The following is a 20,076-nucleotide window of genomic DNA, read 5'->3' on the forward strand; positions in this document are numbered from 1 at the left end:
GAGAGAGATTGGCTTTGGGCTTTTGGAAACCATGACAGCAACATCATTTTCAAAAACATGGGCAGGACTTCCCTGCTGGCTCAGTGGTTAAGAATCCACCTGCCAATGCAGGGGAAATGGGTTCGATCCGTGGTCTGGGAAGATCCCACATGCCAAGGAGCAACTAAGCCTGTGTGCCAGAACTACTGAGCCTTCACTCTAGAGTCCGGGAGCCACAACTACTGAGCCTGTGTACTGCAACTACTGAAGCCTGCACGCCTAGAAACCCGTGCTCCACAAGAAGAAGCCACCGCAATGAGAAACCTACACACTGCAAAGAAGAGTAGCCCCTGCTTGCTGTAAATAAAGAAAGCCCACGTGGATCAACGAAGACCCAATGCAGCCAATAAGTAAATAATAAAATAAAAATTAAAAAATAAAATTTAAAAAAAGGGCAATGATTTAGATGCCACTTGTTTAAATAGAAATACCTAGTTCTTTTATATTCCAAAGGAATGTGTTTCTTGAAAAGAGGTCATCATCAAAAAGTCTTTATAAGTATAGCAGAGTTAAACAGGAAAAAAGGAAACCAAGGTTCCAGGAGATGACCCAAACTAGTTAAATGTGTTCAGTCAAGTAATATCTACTGACAACAGGTGATGAAATTTAAATGCTGAATATCCAAAAGGAAAGGTTTCTCTCAGAAACCCCCAGAAACTAGGCTATCTCAGTTGACAAGCCAAGTTTTAGGTTTGGTTGAATGGGTGCACCTTATAAAATGTCACTTCTTTGTTGAACTCCATATTTTTGTACATGATCTGCCAGCCTCAATCCTACTCCAGAATCTCGGTTGTTTGTCTGAATCTTTCTTATGGACTGAAGTCTTTAGCTTTTTTTCCAGTTGTACTTATGCTTTATTTCCCAGAAATTCCTAGTCTGTGAGCTTGGATTCATGGTTGTGTTCCAGTAATACCTAACAGAATGCTTTACATATAATTAAAACCAATTATACATTTGATGAATGAATACATGAATGCATGCAATTTAAGTCCTTTACAACTTAAAAACTTTATAAATAAGATTTGATGGTTAGAAATTTACAAAAGTTATGTTCTAAAATGTTCTTTTACTATAACTGCTATTTTCAATATGGGTTCTAAAGAAAATTCATGTGCAAATGTAATAATTTTTAAATGAATTTCCACTGAAATCTCAATGTAGAGAGGTGTTAACTATGTGTTTCAGCATAGTTCTCAGCTTGGACCTAGGGAGTCTGTGGGGATTTTCCCAACATAAGCGAGATTAAGCAACCTGTCATAAAACTCGAAGCAAATGGAAGATTCCTTCTCCCCACAAGGCAGCCTCTGAATGTGGGAAAGGGAAAACGGGCTCAGTATTTCAAGACGAAACACATACTTACATCATGGAGTGGAAATGCAGATGAATAAGTGTGAGAATTTAGCAGTCTTTCAATCCCAAACCTTTTCTTCCCATCCTCTATGCCAAAAGGACACCGTGAGAGAATATAATAAACCTATAAGGTAAGCATAAGGAAACACACATTTCAGAACTTTATGCTTTCTATATTTTTTTCAAGTCACAATTTAACAGAGTCTACTTTGCCTCAGTACAGGCTCTGATTATGGAAGGAACCTTCCCCTTTTTGTTTGGGGGAAGATGTAGAGGTTGGGGTTGTATGGAGGCACAGGTAAGTCACCTCCTGGGTATGAGAGCTCCTTACTCCCTTGGGGAGAGGGGGAATGGGTCATATAGGTTATTTTTCTTCTCCTGTCCAAAGCTCCTCTGGGAGTCCTTTGTACCAGAATTCATACTATAATCAGGGTTTCAAGTTAGAGTCTAATACCACTGCTACTAATAGCTCAGGTAGGATAATATGGAGTAGAATGGACACTTGGCCAAGCTGTCTTGAATACTTTTGATTAATTACTCTGATGTTTTGAATAGGGCCTTTTCTTGATATCAGAATTTATTCACTCAAGATTATCACACCTCTGCAACTACTTTGCAATCATTTACATATTTTTATCAGTTTTTTCCTCTATATAATTTGGGCTTTGTGTCCTCTGCTTTTGTATGTTTCTCAATTCAATCTCATCTGTTTTTTGTCTTGAGGACCTTTCCAGTATTTCTGCTTTTCTGACTGCTGATTTTGGCCATTTTAGCACTGTTCTATTTTTTTTTCTATTTTTTTTTAATCTCAAAAAAAAGTTTATTTCTAAGGCAGGAGAGAATAGAGGTTAAAAAAATCTTCCCAAGCTAACCATAACTTTTTTTTTTTTTACTTTTTTGGTTCCATAAACTTTTTCTTTTTTTAAAAATATCTTTATTGGAGTATAATTGCCCCACAATGTTGTTAGTTTCTGCTGTATAACAAAGTGAGTCAGCCATACATACACATATATCCCCATATCCCTTCCCTCTTGCATCTCCCTCTCACCCTCCCCATCCCAACCCTCTGGGTGGTCACAAAGCACTGAGCTGATCTCCCTGTGTCATATGGTTGCTTCCCACTAGCTATCTAGTCTACATTTGTATATATGTAAATGCCACTCTCTCACTTCTTCACAGCTTACCCTTCCCCCACCCCGTGTCCTCAAGTCCACTCTCTATGTCCGTGCCTTTATTCCTGTCCTGCCCCTAGATTCCTCAGAACCATTTTTTTCTTTTATATTCCATATATATGTGTTAGCATATGGTATTTGTTTTTCTTTCTGACTTATTTCACTCTGTAGGACAGACTCTAGGTCCATCCACCTCACTATAAATAACTCAATTTCGTTTCTCTTTATGGCTGAGTAATATTCCATTGTATATATGTGCCACATTTCTTTATCCATTCAACTGTCGATGGACACTAAGGTTGCTTCCATCTCCTGGCTACTGTAAATAGTGCTGCAGTGAACATTGTGGTACATGTCTCTTTTTGAATTATGGTTTGCTCAGGGCATATGCCCAGTAGTGGGAATGCTGGGTCATATGGTAGTTCTACTTTTAGTTTTTTAAGGAACCTCCATACTGTTCTCCACAGTGGCTGTATCAATTTACATTCTCACCAACAGTGCAAGAGGGTTCCCTTCTCTCCACAGCCTCTCCAGCATTTGTTGATTCTAGATTTTCTGACGATGGCCATTATGACCCATGTGAGGTGATACCTCATTGTGGTTTTAATTTGCACTCCTCAAATGATTAGTGATATTGAGCATCCTTTCATGTGTTTGTTGGCAATCTGTATATCTTCTTTGGAGAAATGTCTATTTAGGTCTTCTGCCCATTTTTGAATTGTGTTATTTGTTTTATTGATATTGAGCTGCATGAGCTGTTTGTATATTTTGGAGATTAATCCTTTGTCAGTTGCTTCGTTAGCAATTATTTTCTCCCATTCTGAGGGTTGTCTTGTCATCTTTTTTATGGTTTGCTTTGCTGTGCAAAAGCTTTTAAGTTTCATTAGGTCCCATTTGTTTATTTTTGTTTTTATTTCCATTTCTTCAGAAGGTGTCCAAAAGGGTCTTGCTGTGATTTATGTCAATAGAGTGTTCTGCCTATGTTTTCCTGTGAGAGTTTTATAGTGCCTCGCCTTACATTTAGGTCTTTAATCCATTTTGAGTTTATTTTTGTGTACGGTGTTAAGGAGTGTTACAATTTCATTCTTTTACATGTAGCTGTCCAGTTTTCCCAGCACCACTTATTGAACAGGCTGTCTTTTCTCCATTATATATTCTTGCCTCATTTATCAAACATAAGGTGACCATATGTGTGTAAGTTCATCTCCGGGATTTCTATCCTGTTCCATTGATCTATATTTCTTTTTTTGTGCCAGTACCATACCGTCTTGATTACTGTACCTGTGTAGTATAGTTTGAAGTCTAGGAGCCTGATTCATCCAGCTCCATTTTTCTTTCTCAACATTGCTTTAGCTATTCGGGGTCTTTTGTTTTTCCAAACAAATTTTGAAATTTTTTGTTCTAGTTCTGTGAAATCTGAAATTGGTAGTTTGATAGGAATTGCACTGAATCTGCAGATTGGTTTGGGCAGTAGAGTCTTTTTCACAATATTGATTTTTCCAATCAAAGAACATGGTATATCTCTCCACCTGTTTGTATCATCTTTAATTTCTTTCATCAGTGTCTTATAGTTTTCTGCATACAGATCTTTTGTCTCCTTAGGTAGGTTTATTCCTAGGTATTTTATTCTTTTTGTTGCAATGGTAAATGGCAGCATTTCCTTAATTTCTCTTTCAGATTTTTCATCATTAGTGTATAGGAATGCAAGAGATTTCTTTGCATTAATTTTGTATCCTACTACTTTACAAAATTCATTGATTAGCTCTAGTGGTTTTCTGGTAGCATCTTTAGGATTCGGTATATATAGTATCATGTCATCTGCAAACAGTGACATTTTAACTACTTCTTTTCTGACTTGGATTCCTTTTACTTCTTTTTTTTTCTCTGACTGTTGTGGCTAAAACTTCCAAAACTATGTGGAATAATAGTGGTGAGAGTGGGCAACCTTGTCTTGTTCCTGCTCTTAGTGGAAATGGTTTCAATTTTTCACCATTGAGAACAATGTTGGCTGTGGGTTTGTCATATATGGCCTTTATTATGTTGAGGTAAGTTCCTTCTATGCCTACTTTCTGGAGTGATTTTATCATAAATGGGTGTTGAATCTTGTTGAAAACTTTTCTGCATCTATTAAGATTATCATATGGCTTCTATCCTTCAGTTGGTTAATATGGTGTATCACTTTGATTGATTTGTGTATATTGAAGAATCCTTGCATTCCTGGGATAAACTCCACTTGATCATGGAGTATGATCCTTTTACTGTGCTGTTGCATTCTGTTTGCTAGTATTTTGTTGAGGATTTTTGCTTTTATGTTCATCAGGGTTATTGGCCTGTAGTCTTCTTTTTTTGTGACATCTTTGTCTGGTTTTGGTATCAGGGTGATGGTGGCCTCACAGAATGAGTTTGGAAGTGTTCCTCCCTCTGCTATATTTTGGAAGAGTTTGAGGATAGGTGTAGCTCTTCTCTAAATATTTGATAGAATTCGCCTGTGAAGCCATCTGGTCTTGGGCTTTTGTTTGTTGGAAGATTTTAAATCACAGTTTCAATTTCAGTGCTTGTGATTGGTCTGTTCATATTTTCTATTTCTTCCTGATTCAGTCTTGGCAGGTTGTGCATTTCTAAGAATTTGTCCATTTCTTCCAGGTTGTCCATTTTATTGTCATAGAATTGCTTGTAGTAATCTCTCATGATCCTTTGTATTTCTTCAGTGTCAGTTGTTACATCTCCTTTTCCATTTCTAATTCTATTGATTTGAGTCTTCTCCCTTTTTTCTTGATGAGTCTGGTTAATGGTTTATCAATTTTGTTTATCTTCTCAAAGAACCAGCTTTTAGTTTTATTGATCTTTGCTATTGTTTTCTTTATTTCTTTTTCATTTATTTCTGATCTGATCTTTATGATTTCTTTCCATTGGCTAACTTTGAAGGTTTTTTTTGTTCTTCTTTCTCTAATTGCTTTAGGTGTAAGGTTAGGTTGTTTATTTGAGATGCTTCGTGTCTCTTGAGGTAGCATTGTATTGCTATAAACTTCCCTCTTAGAACTGCTTTTGCTGCATCCCATGGGTTTTGGGTTGTTGTGTCATGTTTTCATTGTCATTTGTTCCTAGGTATTTTGATTTCCTCTTTGATTTCTTCAGTGATCTCTTGGTTATTTAGTAGCGTATTCTTTAGCCTCTATGTGTTTGTATTTTTTATAGTTTTTTCCCTGTAATTTATACCTAGTCTCATAGCATTGTGGTCAGAACAGATACTTGATACAATTTCAATTTTCTTAAATTTACCAAGGCTTGATTTGTGACCTAAGATATGATCTGTTCTGGAGAATGTTCCATGAGCACTTGAGAAGTAAGTGTATTCTGTTGTTTTTTGATGGAATGTCCTATAAATATCAATTAAGTCCATCTTGTTTAATGTGTCATTTAAAGTTTGTGTTTCTTATTTTCATTTTTGATGATCTGTCCATCGGTGAAAGTGGGGTGTTAAAGTTCCCTACTCTGATTGTGTTACTGTCGATTTCCCCTTTTATGGCTGTTAGCACTTGCCTTATGTGTTGTTGTGCTCCTATTTGGGTGCATAAATATTTACAATTGTTATATCTTCTTCTTGGATTGATCCTTTGATCATTATGTAGTGTCCTTCTTTGTCTCTTGTAATAGTCTTTATTTTAAAGTCAATTTTGTCTGATATGAGAATTGCTACTGCAGCTTTCTTATGATTTCCATTTGCATGGAATACCTTTTTCCATCCCCTCACTTTCAGTCTGTATGTGTCCCTAGGTCTGAAGTGAGTCTCTTGTAGACAGCATATATACGGGTCTTGTTTTTATATCCATTCAGCCAGTCTAAATGCTGGAGCATTGAATACATTTACATTTAAGATAATTATCAATATGCATGTTCCTATTACCATTTTCTTAATTGTTTTGGGTTTGTTACTGTAGGTCTTTTCCTTGTCCTGTGTTTCCTGTCTAGAGAACTTCCTTTAGCATTTGTTGTAAAGCTGGTTTGGTGGTGTTGAATTCTCTTAGTTTTGCTTGTCTGTAAAGGTTTTAATTTCTCCTTTGAATCTGAATGAGATCCTTGCTGGTTAGGGTAATCTTGGTTGTAGGTTTTTCCCTTTCATCACTTTAAATATGTCCTGCCACTCCCTTCTGGCTTGCAGAGTTTCTCCTGAAAGATCAGCTGTTAACCTTATGGGGATTCCCTTGTATGTTATTTGTTGCTTTTCCTTTGCTCCTTTTAATATTTTTCCTCTGTATGTAATTTTTGATAGTTTGATTAATATGTGTCTTGGAGTGTTTCTCCTTGGCTTTATCCTGTATGGGACTCTCTGCACTTCCTGGACTTGACTGAGTATTTCCTTTCCCATATTAGGGAAGTTTTCAACTATAATGTCTTCAAATATTTTCTCAGTCCCTTTCTGTCTTCTTCTTCTGGGACCCCTATAATTCGAATGTTGTTGTGTTTAATGTTGTCCCAGAGGGTTCTGAGACCCTCCTCAATTCTTTTCATTCTTTTTGTTTATTCTGCTCTGCAGTAGCTATTTCCACTATTTTATCTTCCAGGTCACTTATCCAGTCTTCTGCCTCAGTTTTTCTGGTATTGATTCCTTCTAGAGAATTTTTTTTTTGGCTGCTTTGTGTCTTTGTTGCTGTGCACACGTTTTCTCTAGTTGCAGCAAGTGGGGACTACTCTTCGTTGTGGTGCATAGGTTTCTCATTACGGTGGCTTCTCTTGTTGCAGAGCATGAGCTCCAGGCGCACAGGCTTCAGTAGTTGCAGCACATGGACTTAGTAGTTGTGGCTCGTGGGCTCTAGAGCACAGGCTCTGTAGTTGTGGCACACTGGCTTAGTTGCTCCACAGCATGTGGGATCTTCCCGGACCAGGGCTTGAACCCATGTCCCCTGCATTGGCAGGCGGATTCCTAACCAATGCACCACCAGGGAAGCCCCCCTTCTAGAGAATTTTTTATTTCATTTATTGTGTTGTTCACCATTGTTTGTTTGCTCTCTAGTCATTCTAGGTCCTTGTCAAACATTTCTTGTATTTTCTCCATTCTATTTCCAAGATTTTGGATCATCTTTACTATCATTACTCTGAATTCTTTTTCAGGTAGACTGCCTATTTCCTCTTCATTTGTTTGGTTTGATAGGTTCTTATCTTGCTCCTTCATCTGCTGTGTGTTTCTCTGTCTTTTGATTTTGCTTAACTTACTGTGTTTGGGGTCTCTTTTTTGCAGGCTGCAGGTTTGTAGTTCCCGTTATTTTTGGTGTCTTCCTGGAGGGGACTGTTGCATGTGTTCTGGTGGATGAGGCTGGATCTTGTCTTTCTGGTGGGCAGGACTGTGTCCAGTGGTGTTTTGGGGTGTCTGTGAACTTGTTATGATTTTAGGCAGCCTCTCTGCTTATGGGTGGGGTTGTGTTCCTGTCTTGCTCGTTGTTTGGTGTGGGGTGTCCAGCACTGGGGCTTGCTGGTCATTGAGTGGAGCTAGGTTTTAGCGTTGAAATGGAGATCTCTGGGACATCTCTCACCGATTGATATTATGAGGTCTCTGGTGGTCCAATGTCCTGCACTCAGCTCTCCCACCTCAGAGTCTCAGGCCTGACACCCGGCCAGAGTACCAAGACCCTGTCAGCCACACGGCCAGGTACATGGGGAGTTTCATGCCTTTTGGGAAGTCTGAGGTCTTCTGCCAGTGTTCAGTAGGTGTTCTGTAGGAGCTGTTCCACATGTGGATGTGTTTGATGTATTTGTGGGGAGGAAGGTGATCTCCACATCTTACTCCTCCACCATCTTGCAGGTCCTTCTTCTTAGCACTGTTTTAGATATACTTCTCTTCACCTCCTCTTTTAAATATTTTATTGTTTAAGGAATTGTTGATTGCAATGTTTGTCACCCTTGACAAACATTAGATGATCATATTATTTAATCTGGTTATTCATTTTAAGGGCAGTTCAATATTATGTCTTGGTAAATAAATGATAATTTATGCAAAATTGTTTTAATTGTATAAATAATGTGATAAATATTAACTATTTTACATACTTTGCATTATTTCCCTAGGAAACATTCACCAAAAAATTCTCCAAAAAGAACTCTGTACTGGGGAGCTAACAAAGTGGAAAATTTTACTCTTCCAGATATTAAGACTTATTATAAAGCTGTGGTAATAAATACAGCATGGTGTTGTCAAACAAGAACAAATCCAAACTTAGGAAAGATTTTAATGATTACTGCAAGAGGATGAGGGGGACTGTTGCAATAGAGACATCTGGGAACATCTGAAAAGCCAAGCATAAAATGACTTCTTTTATAGGGAGAAGTAAGCCAAGTTCAGGAAGTGTCTTTCTTTGTGTTAAGGAAGGGCTAGTCTACATGCCAACATTGGTTAAGGTTGAGGGTGCAGCAAAGTTTAGGGTCTTTTGGGGGAGTAAGTTCAACTGAATTTTGGTTAATTTACCTAACAGTCCTTTGTTTCAAGTGATCAATGAGGATACATAGTTCAGCTAACCATTTATGAAACAAAGAGTGAGAATGTGTCTAACCTTTATTACCACAAAGTAATAACAAAAGGAAGAAATTGTAAGGATAAGTATAGATCTAAAATACTACTCAGCCACAAAAAAAGAAGTCAATTTTGCCATTCACAACAACATGGATGGACCTGGGGTGTATTATTCTTAGTGAAATAAGTCAGAGAAAGACAAATACTGTAAGTTATCACTTACGGTAGAATGCAATATGTAGAAACTAAAAAATAAAAAAAAATGAATGAACATAACAAAACAGAAACAGATTCAGAAAGACAGAGAACAAATTAGTGGTTACCAGTGCAAAGAGGGATGGAGGGAGGGGTGAGACAGGGATAGGGAATAAGAGGTACAAACTACTGTGCATAAAATAAATAGGATACATGGATATATTGTACAGCACAGGGGATATAGCCAGTATTTTATAACTTTAAATGGAGTATAATCTGCAAAATTATTGAATCACTATGTTGTACAAAAAAAAAATGCCTGGGCTTCCCTGGTGGCGCAGTGGTTGAGAGTCCACCTGCCGACGCAGGGGACACGGGTTCGTGCCCCGGTCTGGGAAGATCCCACATGCTGCAGAGCGGCTAGGCCCGTGAGCCATGGCCACTGAGCCTGCGTGTCCGGAGCCTGTGCTCCGCAACGAGAGAGGCCACAACAGTGAGAGACCCGCGTACCGCAAAAAAAAAAAAAAAAAAAAAAATGCCTAGTACATAGTAAGTGCTATTTAAGTGTTTGCTATTATTAACAGTAAGAATATTCTAAGGAATCTCAAAATTATTTTGCACATTTGCAGGGTCACTGGATTAAGTATATACTTGCAAATATGATTACTTTAAGAAGAATACAAATTTGGATACATGAGTTTGGTATATGTTAAAATATATCAATAAGAAAGAAAGAAAGAAGGAAAGAGAGGGGGGGGAGGGAGGGAGGGAGAGAGGGAGGAAGGAAGGAGGGAAGGAAGGGAGAAAGACAGAGAAAGAAGAAAGAGAGTAAAGAAAGATGGAGGGACAGAGGAAGGAAGGAAAGAACTGAAATTTCCCTGGTGCCAAATCTTAGAGCATTTCCTTTAGAGAACTTGTAATTATAAATTCTTTTTCTCTTCTCTTTGAGATGTATGTAAATATTTTTAAAAGCCAAATAAGCCTCTTGCCAGTTTCATAACTCAGGAGCGTTTTTCTTAAGTTTTCCAGGAACCATCTCTTTTAAATGTAAACATCAAGAAAGATAACATCCCTGTTTCCTTGGCTCTATGGGAGTGTAGTCTAGGTACCTGGTTCCAAGCTGTAACTACCTGCTCCACATAGATAAATGAGAAGTTTTTATTATTATTATTATTACTATTATTATTATTATTATTATTATTATTATTATTATTTGGGATAGAGACAACTAATACTGATGAACACTTCAATTAGCAGATGAATTTAGAATAAATTATGTGGCAAACAGTGCTGTCAAGTCAAACGAGGGGTTATCTATGAATATTCTTTAGGTCATATAAGGAAGGGTGGTTCTTTGCAGTAAGTGGTTTTACAGAACAAGAAGAGGGGGAGATTTCTTTAAATTGTCCCAATTTTCCAGGAACAGAACTCAGGCATAGTTCAACATTGTCAGTATGGATACAAAAACAGACACAGATCAAAGCAGCAGAATCAAACCCAGAAGTAGATATACGAATATCTAGACACATGAGTTATGACAAAGAGGGAACTGTAAAAGAGTATGAAAAGTTGAATGTTTTCAATAATTGGTGTAAGTCAAATGACTATACATATGGGGGAGAAAAGACCTCTATTTTGCACCACGAAGAAAAATTAATTCCAAGTGGACAGTAGTTCTCAATGTGAAAAGTAAAATAATACAACTTCTAGAATACAGGAAATAACTTCATGATCTTGGTGGTAGTTAAAGGTTAACAGCTTTATTCATAAAGTAAAGGCTCGAGAAAGTAGACTACAGTTGACCCTTGAACAACGTTGGGGTAGGGGCGCTGACCCTTTGGGCAGCCAAAAATGTGAATATAATATATAGTTTGCCTTCTGTACACAAGGTCCCTCCATATCTGCGGTTCCACATCTAAGAATTCAACCAACCATGGATCATGTAGTAGTGTACTATTTACTATTGAAAAAAATCCATGTGTAAGTGGACCCTTGCATTTCAAACCCATGTTGTTCAAGAGTCAAGTGTGCATTAAAATTAAGAACATCTGTTTATGAAAAGAAATGAAAAAGGAAGCACAAAGTAAGAAAATATCAGTAAAATATATAATGAATAAAGGGTTCAAATAAAGAATGTATAAACTGTTCCTACAAATCAACAAGGGAAGACCTAACTGAAAAACAAAATCAAGAGACATTAGCAGGGACTTAACAAAAGTGCATGTCTAAATGCCCAATAAACATAAACAAGGAGATCAATCTCATCTGAGACTGCAAATTAAACCATAATGATACATACACAAATAAGTTTCCATAGAAAGTAATGAAAATTAATGAATAAAAGCTCATACAATTAACCAACCATAGCTAATTTAATCAACCAAATAAATGTTGAGCCAAAGAAGCTAGACTCAAAAGAATACATACCATATGACTCCATTTTTTATAAAGTTTAAAAACAGACTATGCTAATCTCTGCTGTTAAAAGTGAAAGTCTACCTCTGCTGAGAGGGGCAGGAATAGTGACTGGAAAGAGGCACTAGGGCTTCTGGAGGGCTAGGAGAGTTTTCTCTTTTGATCTGGGTGGTGGTTACATAGCTGTGTTCATTTTGTGATTGAATTCAAAGAGCAGTGCACACTTGTGGGCCTATCTCTATTTATGTTATGCTACAGTTTAAAAAGAAAGATTGGTACTTTTTAGGGTTGAGAAAGATATGTGGAAAACAGCATTCTCCTATGTTGTTAATAGGACTCTAAATTAGTACATAATTTTGTAAAGGGTGATAGTGTAACACATATACATTTTTAAATGCGCATGCTGTTAGATCCAGAAATTATCTATGTGGTACCTATTTTGCAGAAAAATTTACGTATATGCCGAAATATGTAAATACCAGGTTGTAAACAGCAGAATGTTTGCAACATCAGAAAAATTGGAAACAAACTCAAAAACTGTCAGAAGTGAAAGTTTTATAAAATTATGTTACATCTATAAATTAGATATTAGAAATATATATCGTGAGCCTCAGATGTCATGATGATTGTGAAGATGCTTTGAAAAGTATGAAATTCTGTACTAATGTAAGATGCTCTTGTAATACTGTACATTTGTGAACTACAGTATTCTGGAAGAAGATAGGAAGGAAGGGTATTTTCTACATCAACCTTCCAAATAATTTCCTGAACAGAGCAAGAACAGTATTGCTCCACTATGAAGGAGAGGAAATTGTTGAGGGTTTTTTTTTGAATTTTTGAATTTTATTTATTTTTTATACAGCAGGTTCTTATTAGTTATCTATCTTATAAATATTAGTGTATATATATGTCAATCCCAATCTCCCAATTCATCCCAACTGTTGAGTTTTAATGCTGAATTAACCTAAGACATTGGCACTCTTTACAAAGAATAAGTAAAGATAAATGAGTACTGACATTTCTATATCTGAGCAAGTTGCTAAGTTGTTCCTACAGTTTCACTGGCCTTTTGTTAACAACTTTTTAATGCAACAAGTATATCTGAAGGATTTACGGTTTGCAGCGTGCTTCATGTATATTCTTTTATTTGATCTTCTGAAAAATGCCAGTCTACCATTCTCTCTGTTTTAAGAGGCTATCTTGTTTAGACAGTAGAGCTATTAACTGAAACCAGGCCTTCTGGTTCCATGCCGTGTGCTCAACATTCCCTCAAAGGTTGCCTCTTATATTTTTTGTTGCTGCTGCTACTTTTTAATCCAGGTAGGAAAAGGAAGAAAATTTTTAGTTTGTGGATTTGCAATTTTTATGTAAATTCTAGGCACTACATTTTGTTTAATATTCCTGTCAGTGAATTTTAAAATATATATATAACTAGGGACTAGAAAAATGATTATTTCAAAATCCTTCTTAGACACTTAAGAGTGCTGAACCTAAAGGGAAGGAAGTCTCTCATTCTTCAGGGAAAGATAGTAAGTAGTCTCAAGGGGAAGGGTCTTGTGATTGTTAGAACCCTGGTAACTTCATTAATAGGTTACAGATACATGGGGTAAGAGCAACAAAGAACCTGAATTTTTTTTCCTATAAAGTCAGATCAATAATAATATCTCATACTTATTGAACCCTTAGTATGTTCCAGAAACTAGTCAAAGTCATTCACACCTTAACTCATTGAATTCTCAGGGTAGCCTATGAGGTGGCTATTACTCCTATCTTAACAGGAAGAGACAATGGCACAGAAACTGTGATTAGGAGAGAGGGTTTCAATGGGAAATTTCAAGATCCTAGGACTACAAATGGAGAGGAAATATTATTATTCAAAAGAATGAAAACAAAAATTAAAAAAAAGAAAGACTGAAAACAGTTTTAAATGAAAGGAAAAAGTTCTGATGATTCTCAAATGCTATCTATTGTGAACAAAGTAACATGGCACCTGCCATGTCAGTAAACAAGGAATGTTGCCTGCCACCAAGCTGTCAGCCACTGTAGCCTCCCCACAACAGGGAATTCAGGATGGAGAAAAACAGGATACACGTCCTACATAGTTAAGAGTCATATCAAAGGAATAATTTCAATGAGCCCAGACTCTTGCATCTTCCCATGCATAGTAAAGCACTAAAATCACTAACTTGAGATATCTGGTTTTTGTGATTAGCAGCAATCTTTTAATGTACCACTACATGTATTTTTTTCCAGCAACAAGTCCTATGTACCCTGGCTCCTCCCTTACCTGTTATAAGAGTTCCTCAGAGTTCGCAGGAATGTCCTTGAATAAAACATAATTCTCAACTTTTAGGTTGTGCATTTTTTCAGTCAACACCATAACAAAGAAATTAAAACATTCCATTTCCAGTTGGAATGACCAATATTCTTTCTGCTATGCACTGAATTTATAAAACCAAACTATAAGTTTATAAAACCATTTTACAAAAATCTTACAAAACCAAAGTCCTCTGGCTCTCAATTAAGTGATTTCCCCAATATTGCAAGAGGCCTCTCTTTGCTGTGTCCACGCTGTCAACCACTCATTTTTAAACGACAGCTGGAGAAGTAGGGGGGTTAACAGGGTTAAGTGGTCCAAGCAGCCTTTCAAACCTGCCCAACACCACCAAACACTTATCAAAATTTACACAGAAACACCTTGTAGACATAGTATCGCACACGCACACATATAAAAGCACACACAGGCACACATCCCTTACACCAAGGGATGTGCCCAAAGGTCTTCTCTACCTACAATTCTGTTTCTTGATGAGGATGGAAAGAAGCTGGACTCATCTTCAATGAGGAAGAGCTCCTGCCGATGTCTGGTGAATTGGGCAGTGAAATATTCAGCATGAGGATGCTTCACATTCCTTGGGAGCTTCAGAGGCCCAAGCATACAGCTAAAAGGGATTTTGTCAGCTCGAGGAATATCACTCTCTTTAATAGGCATTTTGATTCCCAACACTTCAGCGTAAGTAACTAATACCTCCCAAGGGGCATGGATCTTGACAAAATAAGTTTTCCCATCTTCGGAGTTCTGTATAAAATGGAGGCAAAATAACAGAAAGATTACTGAGTTGATTAAAGAAAGAAAATTTTACAAAATCTCAAACAAATTAAAGACATCAAGTATTTTCAATTTATTGAAAAATTTCAGCAAAACTTTGCAAATGCTCAAGACAATTATACATATTATACTTACATATATATGTATATATGTGTATACTATATGTGTGTGTGTGTGTGAGAGAGACATAGAGACAGACAGAGACAAAGAATATTTTAAAAAATATATTTCAGGGTCAATGTACACTAGTCTGAAGTCCATAGAAACACATGTGGTTCTGGGAAATCTCTTAAGTTTTTAGCAACTAGCTATAAGCTTAGAACTGTGTTTAGGGTATATGAGAAATACATACAAAGTGTAAGATACACTCCCTCTTCTTACGCAGTTTTGATGTATCACCTACACCTAAAGGAGGAACTTTAGGTAATAAGGGTTCATTACACAGGAGAATAATTAAGTTGCACATAGAATATGTGGTATAATTCATATTTACTAATTCAGTAAATTACAGGGATAAATAAGAAGTAGAGACTATTAATTTAGAAGTAGAGAGTATTAGAGTTTCACGGACAGGGTGGGATCTGAAATAGGTCTTTAAAAGTAATTTTGAAGGAAATTCTAGAAAACCAGTAAATGGTAGGAGGTTAAAAAAAATTTGGCATATTCATGAGCACAAAAAGTGTCTTGACTTAACTAGAAGGTTGTGTTGCAAGATAGCCAGGTTAACTAGTTAGGGTGCTAGATTATAGGCTGCCTTCAAAATGACACAGATATGAAACAAAAACCATGTCTTTACTTTCTCTGGATCCTGACTAGAACTATTTATGCCTATTTTTAAAGTGTTCCACTCATCCCTTATCATCTCAAATTCAAAGCACTGACCTACTTATTTACCTGGAAGACCACAGGCCCTACCATTCCCAGTTACATGTCAGTAGCCAAAAAAGCTATTGTTTTACTCCCAAACACAAAGTCTAGCCAGTCAAAGGTCAGAGGAGAAGAAAACAAAACTTAAAAAATCAAGGCTCTGATATAGATTAACAATTACATTTACCATTTTATCTTCAATTTCCAACTCAAGACCTATTTTTCTGAGATTTTCTTCAAACTCTTTTCTTCTTTCCTATGGAAAAACAAATTAGTAGAATTATGTAAAACCTTTTTATTTGCCCAGCGATAAACAGACTTGTTACACAATGACTGTGCCTCCAGATGGCCCCTTGGTTGTATATAAAAGTACTCTATGTATTACCCCCACCTGAGTACCATGGCCTGCTTTTCACCTATATTATAAATCACAGTATAACTATAAAAATCCAATATATCTAGGAATAATCTCCAGGAAATATGCAGGACCTCTATCTGAAGAAAATGCAGAAAACTTTACTAATTAACATAAAAAATTTGATAAACAGAGAGACATATTATACTCCTAATTGGGAAGATTCAGTACTACAAAGATATCATCAGTATTCTTCAAATAAAGGACATATTTAATGCAATTTTGAGCCAAAATATCATCATAACTTTTTAATCATGAAGAATAATTTCACTTAGAAAAAGTAAAATTAGGGCTTCCCTGGTGGCGCAGTGGTTGAGAATCTGCCTGCTAATGCAGGGGACACGGGTTCGAGCCCTGGTCTGGGAGGATCCCACATGCCGCAGAGCAACTAGGCCTGTGCGCCACAACTACTGAGCCTGCGCGTCTGGAGCCTGTGGTCCGCAACAAGAGAGGCCGAGATAGTGAGAGGCCCGCGCACCGCGATGAAGAGTGGCCCCCGCTTGCCACAACTAGAGAAAGCCCTCGCACAGAAACGAAGACTCAACACAGCAAAAATAAATAAATAAATTAATAATAATTTAAAAAAAAAAAAAAAAAGAAAAAGTAAAATTAAATTTAATTCAATTAAATGCAAATAATCATTATTGTGGGCTTTAAAACTGATTGTCGAAAAATCTTTTGGCTTTATGACTTAAGTGTGAAAAAATTGTAACAGTGATTTAAGTATAATTCAAGTACGATTTAACTCTTATGTAAGTGTGAAAAAATATAAATGTGACTTAAATGTAAAAAATTATGACTTAAGTGTGAAAAATAGTAACTGAAATTTTAAAAGGTTTCACTAGGATATTACAGGACACATCTTCAAATGGATATGTCCACCTTGAGAGATCTTCAAACTTTACAAGGAATAAAATATAATTTTAATGGGTTCTTTTTCTCCATTTCCAAAGTTTACTACATGTGAGAATATGTCTATGAATAATTCTCCTCTCTCTGATACCCTTTCACAATTGCCCTTCTCTTAGGTTACCAAAGAAAAGGCAGGCTGTGAACATCCAGGAAAGCAAAAACAAAACAAAACAACAAGGTGCAGAGAGGGACATTCAAAATATTGTTATCAGTATTTTAAAAAGTGAATCTTCTCACTTTAGTAACAAATGCTTTTGCAAGTCATGTGGACACCAATTCTCTGAGTTCAGTAAAACTGAAGGCCGAGCTAAGAGGATTATTAGGTGACAGACCATTAAACATTACTTTTATGATAAATCACTTTGTAATTTGGGGCTATAATTCAGGAGCTCAAAAAAGATTCAAACTGCTAAAACACTACCTTTTCTACTCCAATCTACTTATCTGAACAAGCTTAATTTATACAAACATATATAAAAATAAAATATACTTGAAGCTGAACCATCTCATTCTAGGAATAATTCTCATTCATCTACAAATAAGGAAAATATTGTTTTTGGGGTTTTTTTTTTTACATCTTTATCGGACTATAATTGCTTTACAATGGTGTGTTAGTTTCTGCCTTATAACAAAGTGAATCAGCTATACATATATATCTATCCCCATATCTCCTCCCTCTTGCGTCTCCCTCCCACCCTCCCTATCCCACCCCTCTAGGCAGTCACAAAGCACCGAGCTGATCTCCCTGTGCTGTGTCTGCTTCCCACTAGATGGCGGAGGAGTAAGATGTGGAAAATATTGTTTAAAGCCCCTGTGTTCATTTAATTAATTGATGCATTTAGGATGATGTTACTTTTGATGTTTGATAACTACTTGTCAAATATTGTAGTATATTCATGATGTTTTATCAATTATACACTTGTACAGTTGTAAAAAAAAAAAAACCCTCAAAACAAAAGAAGGAGGTTAAGGCTTAGACTGTTCTGGTGAAAGGAAATAAAAACATTTCAAGGTATATAAACATTTGTTGTAGCAAACTTAAGACTGAACAAACAATAAAAGACTCCCAAAGATAAAGCACTTAAATAAGGAAAAAATTATGTGGACAGAGTGGAAGGAAAATTTTAGGTGGAGAAAAATAAATGATGTAAAATTCAAAGTGTTAAAAAAGTTTCTTCATATGATTCATTTTTTAAAATAAATGATGGTGAGTGTCAAATTTCCATGGTATTTACCTTCTAGAGATATATGCTAAAAACTGGACCATTTACAAAACATTGTAGATTATATCCTTTGCAACTACTGAAATGTACGATAAATAATTGTAGTTGGGGAAGACTTGTAGATGAATCAGGCTTTCAGCGGAGTCCAGGAGTTCATTTTAGACCTGCTGAGTCTGAGATTCTGTAAGACTTCCAAGTAGAGATGCAGAATAGTCACATGGGAAAGAAGTACAAACTGGAAAGGTAAACGTTGGAATTAGCCCAAACATGGTTTTAAATTCTAAAACTGTGAGACAGGAAGCATCATCAAAGAAATCAATGTAGGCTGAGAAAAGAAGAGGATTAAGGACTGAACCTGAGGCACTACAATAACAAGAAATCAGGGAGAAGAAAAGATTGAGAAGGAGCAGCTAGTGAAATAAGAAGAAAACTAAGAGAATGTGGAGACCTGGAAGCTGACTAAAGAACATAAACTGTAGAGAAGGGAATGGTAAGCAGTGGCAAATGCTGCTAACAGGTCAAGCAAGATGAGGGTTGAGACTTGATCATTGGATTCATTTATCTGAAGATAAGCAGAGTGGGTGACATTAAGGCCTGATAGGAATGGGTTTAAGAGAAAACTAGGCAAAAAGGAAATTGACAAATCGACATTAGCTGGCAGGGAAATTGAGATTAAGAGGAGATTTTTGTGCTTGCTTTTTAATTTGTTTTTAATACGGAAGAATTAACAGCACATTTATTTATTGAAAGAAATGATCCTGTAAAGAACACCACAAAATGCAGTTTTAAGAGAGAGGAAAGAATCATAAAAGCAATATCCCTAAGTAGGTATACAGAAAAGAGTTAATATAACAGGCTTGAAACTGCTATCCTTAGAAAGTCCTGCCTGCAAGGTTGGTTCTGGTGTCTGGGAACTTGGTTTTTGTGAGGGTTCCCACCATTCCCAGAACTACTAAGAGTGGCTCACTTTACCTCAACTGTTTGTACAAACTATGTAGTTCATACTGAACATCTGCTTTTTTCCAGGACTACGGAATGTTGGTATGAGATAGGCAGAAGGTTACAAGGACCAGCCCCCAATAAAATCCTACAGCTCTGAGTCTTTAATGAGCTTCTTTAGTAAACAGTACTTCCAATGTGATGTAATACATTGTTACTGGAGGAATTAACTGCATCCTGTGTGACTCCACTGGGAGAGAATTCTTATAAGCTTGCTCCTGGTTTTCTCTGGACTTTGCCCCATGCATCTTTTCCTTTTGCTGATTTTGCTTTTATTATTTCATTGCAATAAAACATAGCCATTGAGTATGGCTACAGGCTGTGTCCTGTGAGTCCTTTTAGTGAGTCAGCAAACCTGGGGGGAGTCTTGTTGACTCCTAAACGGTAGGCAAGAAGAAAGGGATCCAGAACACAAGCAACTGTGTTGGCTTTAGATAGAAGGATAAATAGTTCATCTATGGTAAAAGGAAGAAAGGTAGATTATACAGGTGGAAGATGCTGGTAGATGGACAAATGTGGTAATGAAAATTAAGAATTTCTCTTCTATTTGCTTCAGTTTTCTCAGTGACTTAGAAAAGTGGTCAGCTAAGCTTGAAAATGGGGAGGATACATAGAAGGTGTGAGAGAGAAAAAATTGTAAAACAGTCACCCAGGAGAGTGGGAAACTGAATAAATTAAGAAAGTAAAGTATGACTGGCAGATAGCATTAAGGACCAAGTTGAGATCTATCAGCACAAATATGAGATAAAACCAGTAAGTGAATTGTATGTCTGTCTTTCTGCATGGTTCTAGCATTAGCAGGTGGAGAGTTGGGTTTAACTAAAATTGTTTTTCAAAGTTAAGTACAATTGAGAGATGGGCAAGGGATTTGATGGCAC

The 20,076-nt window shown here is 36.6% G+C and overlaps 1 protein-coding gene across 9 annotated transcripts in view; it reads right to left on the bottom strand.

Annotated features, from left to right (window-relative positions):
* The window catches only part of ANO5 (anoctamin 5), a 102,099-nt gene that overhangs the window by 45,833 nt on the left and 36,190 nt on the right, over window positions 1-20,076 (bottom strand). For all 9 annotated transcript variants that reach the window (XM_082629103.1, XM_082629102.1, XM_082629098.1 and 6 more), the window contains 3 exons: window positions 15,837-15,905; window positions 14,468-14,752; window positions 1,400-1,513 (listed from right to left, as the gene is read on the bottom strand). In XM_082629103.1, the coding sequence (XP_082485229.1) occupies window positions 1,400-1,513; window positions 14,468-14,752; window positions 15,837-15,905 (468 nt within the window). The remainder of the gene's footprint in view (window positions 1-1,399; window positions 1,514-14,467; window positions 14,753-15,836; window positions 15,906-20,076) is intronic.

The sequence above is a fragment of the Mesoplodon mirus genome (assembly GCF_964341445.2).
Source record: "Mesoplodon mirus genome assembly, chromosome: 7".
Taxonomy (NCBI): Eukaryota; Metazoa; Chordata; class Mammalia; order Artiodactyla; family Ziphiidae; genus Mesoplodon; species Mesoplodon mirus.